Consider the following 17,500-nt stretch of genomic DNA (forward strand, 5'->3'; position numbering starts at 1 on the left):
GAGTCACGCCCTGACCCTCCATGACATAGGGTTTGGTGACCTGCGTGAAGTTAAAAACAATGTTAATAAATGTTCTCATTAATTTGTGTTTTAGGGTTTGGTGATGTGGGTGAATTTAATAGCAATGTTAATAAATGTTCTCATTAAAAACAAAAAAATAAAATATACCATGTTTTTTGTTAAAAATTAAGTAGGAAAAGTAATAGTTTAATTTATGTCAAGAATGCACCCTCAAAAATCTACAAAAAAAAAATCTTGTCAAAAAAAGTGTTTTTCGTTGCCTTTTTCTCTGTCACACTTTAGAAATAATCAGAAATTATATATCAACTGAATACTTAAAATCTCAAAATTCATCTTTTGAAACCCATTTTTAAAATCAGACATTGCATTACCTTCAAAATGGTACATCAATATCATGTTACTAAATTTTCGTTCGTGTTTTTTAATTATGTAAGTTTGGGTTTTGATTTTGCTTTTTGTATGTGTTTGTTTATGTGATTTGAGTTTAAGTTGTTGGGTTAAAAAAAATTAAAAATATAAAATTTCTAGAAAAATTTACATGGTTTATTTATATAATTAAATTTAAGTATTTTAAATTAAAATAAAAATAAAATCAAATAAAATAAAATAAAATAAAAAGTCAATTTGGATGAAACACCTGCATGAAGTGTGATGTTAAAATATTATAAAAAATATATTAAAAAAAAATATATATAATCATATTTATTAATAATTATATAACAATTTTATTTTACAAATAATACTTATTTATTAAATTTAAGTATACAAAGAAAAAAAATAACCCAATGTGCACTACTGTTCAAAAGTCTGGAGTCAGTAACAGTGTTGGGGAAAGTTACTTTTAAAAGTAATGCATTACAATATTGCGTTACTCCCTAAAAAAGTAACTAATTACGTCACTTTTTTTCTTTTTTTTTTTTTATTGATGGTTTTTGTTTATTTTTGTTTTTGTAAATGTAATTTCGTTTTAGTAAGTGAAAGTGATAGGAATTAGGCTTTAGTATGAAGTAAATTTAAATGTGTGTCTTAGAACATGTGAGAAGAAGTTTCAACACTCTTTAGCAATAAAAAAACAAAAAAAACAATGAAGCACAAATGTTAGTTTATCTAAACTCATTTTTGCTTAGTATGGTTGAAATGGATCATCAAAGGTCAGGAGCAAAGACATTGGTTAATAAAATAGGATTAAACACATAAAGGATATTTGTGTTATTTAATTATTGCAGGTTTGCGTCTTATTCTGAGTTTGCATTTCACGGTTTTAATTCATTTTGATGAATAATAAATCCGTTTTTTTTTTTTGTGTTTTTTTGGGAGTAAGATTAATTAATGCATGAATTTTATAATGTCTTTTTATTGCACATTCTATTTAATGCACATAGCGTAACCCATTAAATATAGCTATGAAAAATAAAATAATTAACATGAGTATTATTGCACTTTATTTTTTTTAAATAAAATAATTAGCAAAATAATAAAGTTTGATAATACTATTATATTTTAAAATAAAATAAAAATGTAAATAAAATATAAAATTAAAATATTTTTTAGTTTAATTTATTTTATAGTAGATTTTATTTTACATTTGTTTATTTTTAAACATTTTTTTATTTATTAAAATTTTCAAACCTAAAATCAGAAAGCTTTTATTTTGGAGGGATGCTATATATATATATATATAGATATATATATATATATATATATATTATATATATATATATATATATATATTTTTATTATTTGTGTTATTAAAAAAAATAATAATAATTTTGATAGTAAATATTTTTATAGAAACTGAATTTTTTTTGGAATTATTTTCATGCAGTGGTGTTTGCTGACCTGGTGTTTGGTGATGAGCGGCGGCTCGCAGATGAACTCCTCCTCTTGAATGGACCAGAAAGTACTTTGTCCATCAGGTTGTTCAGGAGAAGCGCAGGTCTCCCAGGTCGTCTTTCCTCGTCAGGCGCCGTCAGCCAGAGCAGCTCACACAGTTTACACGGCTGGCAGCGGGTTTCCCCCGAAACTCACACCGTCAGCAAGGACGACGCTGTTCTGAACGCTCTGGGCTCGGACCAGCACCTCGGCGCCTGCCTGGGAACAGTTTGCGTCGGCGGAGGGAAGCTGGTCTGCAGACGGTTTGAGACGTCATGTTTCCAGCCCGCCACCAGCCTTGGTGAAGGAGCGATGAAGGTCCCGGCGCTGATGTGGTCGATGCAGATTGTGGTCCCAGTGTTAAGGTGTTGATGTGGGTCATCCTGGCGATGGGCTTCCCACCTGGTAACGGCCTCGAGGTTGTTTGTTGACAAATCTCAGGTCCGTGCGATGGTGGAGACGAATCCTCGTCGAAGGAGGGACAGTCGATGTGGTGAATCTGATTATTGCCCCACTAGGATCAGGTGCCTCCAGTTGAATCGACCCTTCGCTGGGTCACTGTTGATGACCGTCAGCCGATTCCCGTCCATGTGCAGCGCTCTCAAGGACTTCAGACCCACAAACGAGTGCGGCGCGATCGTCAGCCGGTTCCCGTTTGCGGGACAGAGAGGTGGAGAGACCACCAGGGCTCCTCATGTTTCAAGAAGTCTTTGCGGCGGACTAACAGCGGGGTGATGAAGTTGTCGGACTTCAGCCGGCAGCTCCACACGGTCCTTGCGGTCTGATGGTCGGACGGCACTAAAACAGCCATCCTGGTTTGGCGCAGAGGAGTGTGAGCCTGTGGGCGAGGATGGTTCCTGGACAGATTGCAGCGGCCCGGGCCAATGCTGAGCCTTCACCAGCGCACGATACACCGAGCACGTTTTTAAAACACCAGCCTCTCCATGATTCATCAGCTTCCTAAACCTGCAGAGACACACCAACCGAGACGTCAAGATTCTCACACACACACACACACACACACACACACACACACACACACACACACAAGAACACACACACACAGACACACACACACACACACACACACACATACACACACCGTGCAAACACCACAACACGCACTACACACACACAACAACACACACACACAAACATACCACACTCATCAGACGCGCCACACACCTCTCACTCACACACACACTCACACACCACACACACAACACACACACACACACACACACACACAACACACCAACACACACACACACACACAACAGAGCACCAACCACTCACTCACTCACACACACACACACACACCACACGCGCACGCACATTACAACAGCACACGTGCAAAACACACATCACGCACACACACAACACACACAAAACATTGACCCACATCACACGCGCACAACAGCGCATTCACACACACACACACACCACACACCACACACATCACACACGCCACACCCACCAGCAGCAGACACTCACACACACACACACACACACCACACACACAGACTCTCTCTTCTACGACACACCCACTTGCGCACACACGCACACACACACCCCACAACCCACACCCACCCACTCACACACACGCACAGACACGACACACACACCACCACCACAGGGTAAACACACACAAACAGCCCACACACACCACCACACACACAAACACAGCACTACACAACACATACACAACATACACAAGCGCACACCGAACAAAACAGACTCTCTTCCTCACATCTCACAACACACACACAAACATAAAGAGTAAAAAAAGAAAACACAGTCTATCTTTCACACTCAAAGATGCACACACACACACACACACACACACACACAAAAAAAAATATTGTTGATTTTTTATTATTAGTAAGGACGGCACACACAACATTTTATATTTCTAACTTACTAGAACTAACTTTATTTTCTACTACAACTAAAACTAAAATTACTGAAACTATTAAAACTTTTTTTTTGCTATTTCTGTTAGTTGTCATATACATTCCAACATATTTTTTTAAATATGAAGTAAAAATAAAAACGATAAAAACATACTACAAAATACTAAAAAAAAAACTGAAATGAAATGAAAATTCAAAATATAAAAAAACTAAATAAAACAAATCTAGTTTTATTTCTAATCTTAAATGGAAATACAAAAAAAAAAAAATTATAAACCTAAATAGTAATTTAAAAAAATACAAGTGGCAAAAGAGCATAACAGAATTACTAAAAATAAACTAAAATTGAAATGAAAACTCAAAATATCAAATAAAAACTAAAATTAAAATTGTTTTTATTTCTAAACTAAAACTGAAATGAAAATAATTTAAACCCAAATTGTAAATAACTGTAAATATATATATAAAAAAAGCACACAACAAACTTGCTAAAATTATACATAAACTTAAAATATAAAAAGAAAAACAGAAATTAAAATAAAATTATAAAACTAAAATTAAATTAAACCTAAATAGTAATAAAAACTAATAATAAAAATGGCATAAGTATATTATATTATAAGTACATTATTTAGTAACAAAATTACTACATTAGTACATTTTGAATACATTCAAATGAAAACTGACAAATTAACATTTAGATGTCAATAAATAAATAAAGTCTACATGAAATTAAATAATTAATTCATATCTTAAATCAAGGCGTTTAAATATACGTATTAGTGAATATTGTGTATTTCAGTTACTTGTAAAAATATTTACATTTTTAATCTCACACAACATCAAACAAGAACTAATCTGACATAAATAAACATTTAGAGATATCTAAGTAAATAAATAAATAAATACAGTCTACAAAGAAATAAACCACACACTATATCTGAACAAATGGAGGCTCTTATTTCCTCAGTGTGATGTATTTCCAAGTGAAATGGAATATTTAAAAATCAAATGATGTGAGGCAGAATTTAATTTGATCCATTGTGAACCGATTAGACGGGTAAAAATTGGCTGAAAAATCAGAGGCATTGATGACAAAAGCTGGAAATGAAAGTCTTTTCAGAAACAACCCAATTACCACTGGATGAGAAAATCAGAAGACTTCACTTGAGAAAAACACGCACTCTTCAATCCTTCACAATAAGAGCATGCATTAAGTTAAGCTTTTCATCAGAAAGCAGGAGCGTGCTCCGAGGTTCCTGACCCTCTCAATCCTCCAGCAGCTAATTAAAGCTCTTCCTCACCTTCTCCTGCGAGTCCAAGGAAAAGCAGCTCATCCTTCAGAAAATCAGTCCTTGATCTCTGCCATGTGTTTCTTATTGGACTCTCAACAACACAATGCAGATAGAGAGTTTCCTCTCTCTGATTCCTCATAATCGAGGGCCGTGGAAATCTCAGAGTAACAGCTTTGTGCGCTCCGGACCAATTTTGAGCCGAAGTAACGCTGCGGAAAATTAGACGCTTGTAGGAGTGACTTAATTGTGCTATAAATTGTGGCAGTAAAGCTGAAGGGACGCGGAGGATTAAAGCGGCGTTTGATCTGCATGGCTCAGGTCTGGATGCTCTTTCATCCCTGTTTAGCCGTATTGATTTCTGCACTCAGCGTAACATCTAACCAGTGTTTCATTCATCTGCTGTCCTCCGCTCTGTAACTCTCCATCATTTTGTGAGTGAATTCTCGGTCCGAGCTCATATGACACGTTTGGGATTTTATGGAGCAGCTTGTAAGGTAATGAGATCATGTATGAAACAATGACTAAATGAAAACACCTCTCTTTGGTTAACTGGTTTTGTTCTTTAAGCCTCAGATATAAAAGCAACACGACCTTTACTGCAATAGTTTCAACAGAATCTAATCCATTAGATTAAGCTTTATTAAATTATATTAAAATCATTATATATTCATGAGGATTTTGCTGGCACACTATGGTCATTGGAAAGTTTTAAAATTAATTAAATTTTACAAAAATAATTGCCAAATCAGTGCTGTCTTAGTATTGAGATTTTTTTTTTCAATATTTGAATGTTTTAAGTTTTTATATATTCTGTTTTCAAATTAATTTGAAAGTTTTAGTAATTTAGCTTTTTTATTATTTAGTTTTTAAAATGTTTATATAGTTTTTATACATTTTTATTTAAGCTTTATTTTGTTATTTCAATACATCAAGTTAAAAAAATATTTTTTTTATATTTTATTTTAAATTAAATATAATTTAAATGTATTTTATTACATATATTTTTTTCCAAATAATTTTTTTCATTTATTTATTTATCCTCATGGTTTTAGTTAACTACACTAGTTTTAGTTACACTAACCATATGCATAACTATACTAACCCTGATGATCTTGCTGCTGATATATAAAATAAAGCAACTAAAAAAAATCTAAATCTTACTAAATTAATCAGCAGAATTTTTTTCTTGCATTTTCCGTTTTCATTTTAATTTAAACATTTCAGTAAAGCTGTTGCGTTTTGTCAGTTTTATTAATTATGTCTATGTCTGTATAGGTTTTTAGCTTGGTTTTAATTTTTAGTTATTTTAGTACACTTAGTTAAACTAAATGAAAAGATAAAATGAGGTTAAGTTTTTTTTTATTTTTATATATTTTATTTCAGTAAGCATTTATTTTATTTCACATAACAAACTTTTTTTATGGTTTTAGTTGTAGCTAACTATAGTAAACATGTGCCAAAAGTGTTACTTATAAAATACAGTTAATAGAATAGATTTAAGAAAATAATAATTAAAAACAATTGTATGGTGCCAGACGTGATTTACTGCAAATTGAGAGACTTGTTCTGCTCAGCATCAACAAGTTACATTTTTAAAATCTGTTGGCAGAGTAGAAATGTCACAATGAAAGTTAACTATTAAATAGCTTCAGATGTTTTGACCTGCTGAACCCTTGACAATATCTGACCTTCAGTATAACATCCCTCACAAAACTGACATTCCAGCGACCGCGAGAGATTAAGCCATGAAAATGATTTCTGAACTCATTTTGATCTGTTGACGTGTCCATTTGACCGAAAATAGAAAAATAAGCGTCACTCTATTCAATTCAGAAAGTCATCATTTCCAATGTAATACTTGGAAAAACACAAAACAGTTGTAGGCCACAGTGTTTGACCTACAACTCCAGTACAGAAACATATAAGTCTCATATCCATAATGCACCATGCATGACACGTGGTTAATAATTATTATCACTTTTAAGACTTTTAAGCAAATAGAATGCATCAGTGAGTCACATTGTCAATATTACATGGCATTAAATCTGTTTTGCAACTGACTTGTAGAACAAGTGTTAACATTAAGTAGCATCATTTACAATACCATTCAAATATATATATATATTTTTTTAAGAAATTAAAACTTTTGGTCATTCAATTGATCAAAAGTGACAGTAAATATTTTTTATAATGTTACAGTAGATTTCTATTTCAAATAAATGCTGTCCTTTTGAACTTTCTATTCATCTGTGAATCCTGAAAAATAAAATGCATCACAGTTTCCACAAAAATATGAAGCAGAAATAATCAGAAATGTTTCTTGAGCAGAAAACCAGCATATTATTATGATTTCTGAAGATCATGTGGCACTGAAGACTGGAGTAATGATGCTGAAAATACAGCTTTGCATCACAGAAATAAATTACAGTTTAACAGATATCCACACAGAAAACAGCTGTTTCAAATCGTAATAATATTATAAATTTTTTACAGTATTTTTGATCATTAAATAATTTTCTCAGTGAGCTCATTTTTTTTTTTTTTTTTTTTTTTTTTTTTTTTTTTTTAATAATTTTCTCAGTGAGCTCATTTTTTTTTTATCTCATGTTCATTAACTTCTTCTATCAATTCTTTAGTTTTCAATTTATACAGATAAGATATGGCTTACCATATGGCTTTCATTAGATGACAGCTTTTGATTTGAAATGCTCCTGCGGTGTGAGAAAATATGCATATATTTAAGTACAAATATCCCCAGTAGTCTCTTGATTAATATAAGTTCATACTGAAAAACTGCATGCATAATTACATAAAAGAGTATGTCACATCGCAGGACGTCAGCTACACAATTTCTAATTTATCCCATGATTATGTTCTGCTAATGAACATGTTCTTGTGGCCAAATTAGCATATCTAATTGCAAAAGCAAATGTGTGTGACGGCGGCATCGATACGTGCATGCGCTAAAGTTTCTGCAGTGCTTGTAAATGCCGCCGTTGATCGATAAGTCTAACGCCGTATGAGTCCGAGTTCAATAACGGCCCGATGCGCCAGCGACTGAGGAATAATTGTGTATTCAAGTACTAACTGGGACACTAGCGGCTTTTCTCAGTGGAGATTGTGCGGCGGAGCGCTTCCTGTCTCTGCTTCGGAGGATTCGCTCGATTGATCTGCCGTATCTCCGGTAACAGAGGAAAAAAAAACAGCCTGGAGAACTTTGTTTCCAAGGCAACTCTTCGCAAGAATGTAGGTCTTAGAATTGCATTAAGCTGCAGGAGAAATCCAGGTCTTGATGGAGATAGGATGGTACTGAATATTTACAAGTGTTTTAACCAGGCTTTTAAGGAGCGTGAAGAGCGGCGAACGCACTCGACGACGCATGATGAACCCACAGCCATTTGTCTTGAGTAAAACATCAGTCATTACCTTCTGCAGCACTGCATTATCACGAGTCCGAGCCTCTTCTGTTCATCTACACGACTTCACATCGCCTCCTTCCTCACTGTGAACAGTTAGTAGGTTTTCTTCACTTTGGCCGAGAACATTTTCATAAACCTGTCATGTTTCCTAACCCTATGAAATAATAATCAGAGAAGAGAAGCTTGTTTTTTTTCGAGTATCAAATTTGGTCCATCTGGCTTTTATGGCTCATCTGTAATAACACTGTGAGAATATGTACTAATTTTTTTTTTTTTTATATTATTCAGAGACTCAAACTGAGCAAAAGTATGCAATTTGCTGCAATTTTTTTTCTCACAACAATTCTGACTGTTTTTCTCGCAACTATAAGTTGATATCATACAAGTACCTTATATATATATATATATAATATATATATATATATATATATATATATATATATATACATATACATATACAGTACAGGTCAAAAGTTTGGAAACATTACTATTTTTAATGTTTTTGAAAGAAGTTTCTTCTGCTCATCAAGCCTGCATTTATTTGATCAAAAATACAGAAAAAAATTTAATATTGTGAAATATTATTACAACTTAAAATAATTGTTTTTAAATTTATTATACTTTAAATGATCATTTATTTCTGTGATGCAAAGCTGAATTTTTAGGATCATTATCACATGATCCTTTAGAAATCATTCTAATATGATGATTCATTATCAAAGTTGGAAACAGTTCTGCTGCTTAATATTTTTTCAGAACATGTGATACTTTTTTAGGATACTTTGATGAATAAAAAGTTACAAAATAAAAATAAAAAAAAGAAGCTTTGTTTTTAAAATATAAATATTTTGTAATAACAATATACACTACTGGTCAGTAATTTGGGGTCAGTATTTTTTTTTTCTTTCTTTTTTAAATAAATTAATACTTTTATTCAGCAAGTATGTGTTAAATTGATAAAAAGTGATAGTAAAGAAAATATATTATTAGAATATATATTATTAGAATTGTTTTTTTAATTTGAATAAATGCAGTTCTTTTTACCCTTTTATTCATCAAATATATTAGACAGCAGAACTGTTTCCAACACTCATAATAAATCAGAATATTAGAATGATTTCTAAATGATCATGTGATAGACTGGATGTTACATGTGACACTGAAGGCTGGAGTAATGATGCTGAAAATTCAGCTTTGCATCACAGGAATAAATTATTTCTTTAAAGTATATTCACATAGAAAACTATTATTTTAAGTTGTAATAATATTTCACAATATTAATGTTTTTTCTGTATTTTTGATCAAATAAATGCAGGCTTGATGAGCAGAAGAGACTTCTTTCAAAAACATTAAAAATAGTAATGTTTCCAAACTTTTGACCTGTACTGTATATACTGTATATATTCAGTGGCAGAAGAGGCATCCTTACAAACAAGACTAATTAAAGTGTAAAAAATAAATACTCTGAAGCCCAAGTAAATTTACACAAACTGAGAAAGTCAAAAAGTCTTAGGCCGAGCCCTGCTCTCCTCTACTTTATTATACTTTACTTTACTTCTTCCTTTATCTCACCTTGAGGCAAACGTGATTATGGTAAACGTGTGACGGTCTGTTCATTACAGACAGCCGAACACTAATTAGACAAACACTAATGTACTTTTCTCACACTCAGTGTTATGAAGTGTCAGACTTTTGAGCAATTATTGATGACTCCAGCTCGTTGTGGTCTTTGAAAGTATGTAGTCGGATTATTTAAAGCTCACAGGCCTTCAGGAGATCTGACTCACAGCCATGAGAGCTTTTCCCCCAAAAACACTGATTCTTCTGCATATCTGTTCATGGGAAACGCTGTTGCTGAATCCTAACTCATAAACAGAGCCGGTTTCTCTGGAGAACGAGCGTGTTTGTGTCCGAGTGTGGTCTAATAACTCATCAGTCATGGACTATCATGAAGGCAAATTTAATGAGATAACTGTAATGAGCATTTTAATAAGCTGCACTTCTCATCAGGACAACACTGCTGTGAAATTTAGATGCGTTCACGAATCAAAACGTCACAAATGACCTAACGGAGATCTTTGGATGCTTCTTTCTTTGGCCAGCCATGATTATTCATGAGTCCCCTGCAGACACGAATCTATCCGAGGAGAGAAGAAACTCTTAGCTCCTTCACAGCTCTGTTAATGAGCAGAACAATCGTTTCTCTGCGGCGGTTTCTTGCTCGTGTCGGCCCACTGCCCGGTTTAACCGCACTGAGGAGAAGCGCCTTTATACTGCATTTGAATTGACTTTAAAAGTGCATTTCACACTGCATTATGGATATGAAACATGGCAGTCCTGTTACGTGTTTTAAACCCTCACTCTTGTGAACGGCAGAAGTACAGTTTATATGCCAGCTGCTTTAGTTCATCCCAAAAAAATTATTTTTTAACATGTTTCTAGGAATATAATGTTTTATAAAATCAGGTGAATTATACATGAACAAAACCTTCTATAAAAACCCTCAGAATGTACATAGGAATAAAACTGCTAAGTTTGGTGTAAGTAAGTGCTGCTGGAGTGGAGAAACAAACTCATTCTGAGAAAACAGGCTTTAAATATGTATTGTAATTAAAAACTTACTGGCGCAAATAGATGACGTGCAATTAAAGACTTAAGTGTATTTTGGATGTTTTCTTTCCACTTGTCTGAAACATGTTATAAAAGCAAAATAGACCAAAATCTCAAAACTGACCAGTGAAAAAAATGATGAAATAGATGCTTTACTTCATCAAAAAAACAAAAAAAAACAAAAAAAAAAACAATTCATTTTCATCATGTTTTAATGAATAAAATGTTGAATAAAACCATGCAAATGCTATATGTACAGACCCCTCTATAAAAAAACATCAGAATAAAGATAGGAATAAAACTGCTAAGTTTTGTATAAGTCATTGTCTCAGTGGATGAGGAAAAATACATTTTGTATTGTAATTGAAATCTATAAACGCAACTAGATAAAATGCAATTAAATAAAACACTTAAAAGTGTATTTTTGATGCTTTCTTTCCATTAGTCTGAAACAATATAGAAGCAAAATCAAAATTGGCCAGTGCCTGAAAAAGCCACTTTAGTTTCTCCAAAAGAAAAATAAATAAATAAATAAAATAAATGTAAAAATTCACAATGATTTTAAAATAAAATGCATAAAATCAGGCAAATTATATATGAGCAAACTGAACAGAATATAGTTTGGTGTAGATCCATATCTTACATACAGGTTTGGAAGAACATGTGGGTGAAGAAATGATGACACGATTATCATTTTTGGAGTTACCATATTTAGTGTTGTTTGCTAAGTCAGGTTTCACTATCACTACTTGAAATATCAAATATCAATGCAAAAGGCATTGTGTATGCTAGACACATTCACTTCAGTGTGAAAACCTCACACACTCTAAAAGTGTTCGTATTTCACACACTCTCCACCGCAATGTGCAGGAAAACAACAAGCATCAATACAGAGAGAATTGTTATTGAATTGAATCATCAAAAACCAACAGTGAAGAAATAGTTAGTGGAGAAGTAGTAACTAAATTTTGCATTTCATCTCAGGTCAGTATTGTTGAGGGTATACTATAGTGGTGGATAATACAACAACCTGCAACCAACTAAAAAACACAATCTATCCTGCTGTTAATGCATCCATACGTCACATCGACCAGGGGTGCATTTCCCAAAACCATAGTTGCTAACCTGTTAGCAACTTCGTTGGTTGGCAATGGGAAATTGCATTGCAACCAACAAAGTTGCTAACTTAGTTAGCACCACAGAAGTGTATTTAACGCTTAACATGATGAAATGATAGCAATTATAGAGAAATCATTCGAATTTAAGCTGCAGCGCTTGAAGATTCAACTATAAATATTTATTCAAAATTTTTTCCCCTCTCACACACACAAAAAACATTTGGGATTACCTATCTAGCATGACCTTTACAGATCTTCTGTTATTCTCCATGAAGATTCACTGACTTTTACATAAATCCACAGAGATGTTTAGAGCTGTATCAGAGCAGAGCATCTAAAAAACATGCTTACAGGCTTTCAAAATACTTTGGCACTGGGGTCATTAATGGACCAGCATGTGGATATAAAATATATTTTATTTAAATATAACATTTAAATTTATAATATTGAACTTTTAAATAAAGCAAATAAATAATATCTACATATTATGTATAATATTTAAATATTTTACATATACATATCATTAATAATAATAATAATAAGTGGACAACTGATATTTTTTTTTTTTTGACAGCTGATGCCGATATCTTGGAAAGCAGGGGGCCGATAGCCGATATAAAGCTGATTAATTTTTATTTTAATTAATATTTAAGAAATTTGAAATAATTTGACAGTGGATTAAAAAAATAAATGTGTAAAATAAACATACTTATACTTTAGATGACAATGTATTTTTCACCAATAAATAAACATTTAATAAAAATACAATTAAAAAGGAAGTAAACACTGTAACCAACAGGGCACTCAGTATTCTGGGAAGTTTGTGTGCATTGGGGATCATATGTTTTTTAATAAAGCCAGGGTAACACTCATTTTATATACAGCACACAGAGAAAATGACATGAATATGGCAGTGGGCAAATGCATAAAGTGCAGCATAATTTGAAATCATATTAGACAGGACTGTTAACAATGACAGCAAACAAGAAGGAGAGTGTGAGCATTTTTTGCTCAGGCACTGCCACTCTCAGCGCAGTCAAAATAAAAGTCCCGCCTCAAACACATCGGCCAATGCCGATATTTGAAAAATGCCAAATATCGGCCGATATATTGGTCATCCACTATTAATAATAAGAAAACATTTAAACAAACAAATAAATAAATAAATAAATTACATTAGTCTTGTACCAAAATTGCTATCAAAAATCATGAGCTTTCATGAAGGTATTGGTTCCATTTACTAACATCTGAATCATGAGAACCCTAATAACAACAACAGCAACAATTTTAATAATATCTAAATATTAATTATAATTTTTAACTGTACATAGAAAACTTGTCGAAAAAAAATAAAATAATATACATTATCTACAAATTATATTATGAAAAATTATTTAACTATTTTCTAAATATTACGCACACACACTTAGATATAATAATAATAGTAATAACATGTGTTATTACATACAGTATGTTTAATATTTAGATGTAATAATTCACATTTTAAATAGATAGATAGATATATAGATTAATTAAAATTTTACTTTGTGCTGTCAAAGCAAAACTGGTCTCATGAATCATGAGATTTCACAGGTATTAGAATTATTTACTGAAACCTTGATCATGAGAATCCCATAATGTTTTATGTTGATTTGTTTGAGATCTTCTGGCATCAGTATGTGCAGACAAAGTGCAATGTGTCTTTAACAGCACTTTAATAGAGCGAGCCGGTTTGACATCAGACCTGTGTGTGACCCAGAGCACTTCAGATCCGTCAGTCTACTGATGACGCATTTAATGTTTGTTTTAGCTGCACTGAGCCGCATTATAAAGGTTAAAACTCCTGTTTTGTGTCTTCTGTCTTTTGCCTAAAGCAAGAGTTCACAAAAGCACATGATGTAAACAAACATGAAGGAGGCCAGCCGTCCCCAGGTGCTTCTTGGAAGCTCTCACTCGGTTTAGAAGTGATTTTTAGGATCTTTCTGCACTAGTTTGTCCTGTCGCTGATGATTAGAGATCAGAGAGCTGTTTCTGTTGACGCATATTGATTTTGCCGGTTCAGGCTGTTTGTGAGTAAACAGATCGAAACACTGTAATGCTACTGATTGAATGGACTTGATTGAATTTGCTTTGTGTTTAGGTGAAAGTTTAGTTGATTTAAAGTCACATTATTATGTCAAACTACAACACATGCACCAACAGTCACCGCAAATCTGAAACAGTTGTGAAACAGTAGAGATACCTGATTTGTGAGTATTTTAGGACACTTCACTTTAAAGCAAGTTGAACATGTGAACATGAAAATAATCGATTACAGTACATTAAGAACTGCATACATAACATTTCATAAAACTTAAAGCACAAAATTTTTTAAATGTGAAAACTCATGCATTATCTAATGAAATCTGTATACATTTCCAGAAAATAAATATTAATATTGTATAAAGCCAGATTAAAAAATCTTGTTTCATTTTGTTGACATATTAGAGTTTAAAGTTTTTACAGATGGGATTTTTGAGTTCTTGTTTTATCATTCTGTAAATCTGAAAATACTGTTAACGAAAAAAAAATGCATTTGCACCATTCTTTAAAGGAATAGAATGTTGTATAAAACCAGGTGAATGATATATCAACAAACCCCTCAGTAAAAACCTTCAGAATATAGAGAGGAATAAAACTCTAAGTTTTGGTGTTTGTAAGTGCTTCTGAAGTGGAGAAACAAACTCATTTTGAGAAAACAGCATTAAAAGATAAATATTGTAATTGAAATCTATAGACCAACATAGATAAACTGTAACTAAACAAACACTGGATGAAGCCAGGTTCAAAGTTCTTGTTTGATTTTGTTGAAATATTAGAGTTAAAGTTTTTAACAGAGGGGATTTTGTACTTCTTTTTTGATCAACCCATAAATTAGAAAATACTGTTACCAGAGAGAATATAACGCATTTTCACCATGTTTGCAGGAATATAATGTTGTATAAAACCAGGGGAATGATATATCAACAAACCCCTCAGTAAAAACCTTCAGAATATAGACAGGAATAAAACTCTAAGTTTTGGTGTATGTAAGTGCTGCTAAAGTGGAGAAACAAACTAATATTGAGTATGAAATATGAATCGTAATTGAAATCAACAGTCGCAAATACATAACATGCCAATACAGTTTTTCTCAGTAGCTTTGGTACATTTCTTGAATCATCCTTGACATTTGCAAAACAGTAAGTGCATTTCTCAAAACAACTCGTACAAATAGCAAAACACCATGGATTACCTGCAAAAGCCAGTCTCTTACTCAAAATCCTCAAAAATAAATATCTGTGTCAATGAACATGTCAGTGCCATCAGTATGACAAGTCCTTGTGTCATTGTGTACGGATAAGACAGTCAAATTGCTTAGTCATGTTGTCAATATAACAGTGAACTCTGGAGGGATGTTCTGATGTAAACTATGGCAACATTTTGGATGACAGTTACTGTATTGAACATTATGCCATATGCTTATGTATGCCATATATCCATTTCAAAAGTACACATTTACACATTACTGTATGTGGGATATTGTTTGAAAGAGACTGGATAGAATTCCTAGTTACACTTTTACTAGTGGTCTGACCAAAAAAATAAATAAAAAAATAACACCTTTACAATGTCATTGTGATATAGAGAAGGAAAAATAAATATGGGCACAAAGATGAAAATAAAAAGATAAGTCCACTGTGTAACTCTTGTGTCTGTCTATACAGTGTATGCTTTCCAACTGAAGATTCATGAGATGAACCTTTGAGCTGTTTCAGAGAAATGGTTTATCATTGGTTTATCTACATTCTCTTCATTAGTCAAGATTCACTTGCACAATTCATGCCAAATTTACAAAAAGTCTACAAATAATGTGTTAGAAAAACATGCTTGGCAGTTTATGACAACTAGATGAACCTTCTTGCATTCAGTGACTTATACGATGAGCTAACGACTAGATGTTTTGAGGGGTAAGACTACTGCACAGAAAACTATATAATACATTTTGAGTAACATGACATTAGCAACTGATAATGTAGGAAACTGCAGATAAATGTGCATAATCAACTGCATGAATGTACAAAAGCAATCGCAACTTGTTCAAAAGAATGAGAAACTGGTTTTATTATGTGTATAAATGCCTAGATGATGTGGAGGTTGTACAAGTAGTTTTGAGAATTTCATTTCTGATTTGAGAAATGCACCAAAGTGACTGAGAAAAACTGTAAAATAAAAACTTAAAAGTGTATTTTTGATATTTTTTTTACACTAGTCTGAAAGAACATATTACAGTATAGCAGCCAAATTTCCCAAAATGTCAAAATTAACAGTCCATGGTTTTTGCCTGTAGTGTTTTGCCTTGAGTCATATATTTTACATTCTAGTAGACACAACTGAGAAAACCCGAGTGAAATGCTGTCCTAAATGTCTCTCATCTCTCGTGGCTTGTGCTGATGATGCTTTTTTAGCTGATAGCAGCTCTTTTCCCATCAATCATCCAATCAATCGCTCAAACTAACCTTTGATAGCTTATTAATTGTTTTCAACTTAGTCGTCCCCCCAAAGAGATTTACAAGAAACCAAAACTCAGTGATAACTGAAGACCAAAACCATCATCCAATCACAGGCCAGAGATAATGATGACATCATGTGCACAATGAGCAGTGTGTATCACTATAAATGTTCAAGCAAAAGTTCACAGAAAATAAACAAAAATAATAATTTATTCACTCTTATGTCATTCAAAACCAGAATGACCTTTTTTTTTTCTTTTTCTTTTTCAAAATGAAAACTTAGCACAGCACTCTTCCAAATAATAATGGCAATTTTGAGCTCCAAAAAGGACAAAAAGCACCATAACTGCAGTCCTTATGAGTTTTGTGTGAGAAACTGACTCAAATCTAAATCATTATTCACTGATAATCGTCTCCTGTGGTGAGAGGGCGCCATGAAGACGCCCCGCTGATCTGTGAGCATGTGATTATACATGTCAAACAGCTGTTATCAGCACTACATGCATCACACCAGAGTCTCCCGTCATGCAAAATGCATTTGAACATCTACTGAAACAAAAATGGAAAAACAGCTTATTTAGAAATCATGCTTGTAATATTAGCTATTTGTCAACATTAACATTAAAGGCATCATGAAATGCATTTTCAGATCTTCATATTATGTTTCTGGAGGTAAGTCTATGAAGCTAACATAAGAAAAATCATTTTCCAACCTTGCTT

At 32.8% G+C, this 17,500-nt stretch overlaps 1 protein-coding gene and 1 long non-coding RNA gene across 2 annotated transcripts in view; both read right to left on the reverse strand.

Moving 5' to 3' along the window:
• The window catches only part of LOC109082247 (leucine-rich repeat and fibronectin type III domain-containing protein 1), a 15,262-nt gene extending 12,558 nt beyond the window's left edge, over window positions 1–2,704 (reverse strand). The window contains 9 exon segments of the mRNA XM_042771724.1: window positions 1–40; window positions 1,861–1,962; window positions 1,964–1,990; window positions 1,992–2,237; window positions 2,240–2,284; window positions 2,286–2,357; window positions 2,360–2,404; window positions 2,406–2,534; window positions 2,537–2,704. The exon segment at window positions 1–40 is cut by the window's left edge and continues 451 nt beyond it. Coding sequence (XP_042627658.1) covers window positions 1–40; window positions 1,861–1,962; window positions 1,964–1,990; window positions 1,992–2,237; window positions 2,240–2,284; window positions 2,286–2,357; window positions 2,360–2,404; window positions 2,406–2,534; window positions 2,537–2,704 — 874 coding nt within the window.
• A 99-nt stretch (window positions 2,705–2,803) lies between these two features.
• On the reverse strand, window positions 2,804–15,553 carry LOC122147740. Its single transcript, XR_006161812.1, has 3 exons — window positions 15,523–15,553; window positions 7,770–7,812; window positions 2,804–2,859 (listed from the first exon to the last, which is right to left on the reverse strand). It is a non-coding gene; the product is annotated as an uncharacterized LOC122147740 (long non-coding RNA).
• Between the last annotated feature and the right edge of the window lie 1,947 nt (window positions 15,554–17,500).

The sequence above is a fragment of the Cyprinus carpio genome, chromosome A15 (genome assembly GCF_018340385.1).
Source record: "Cyprinus carpio isolate SPL01 chromosome A15, ASM1834038v1, whole genome shotgun sequence".
In the NCBI taxonomy this organism is placed as follows: Eukaryota; Metazoa; Chordata; class Actinopteri; order Cypriniformes; family Cyprinidae; genus Cyprinus; species Cyprinus carpio.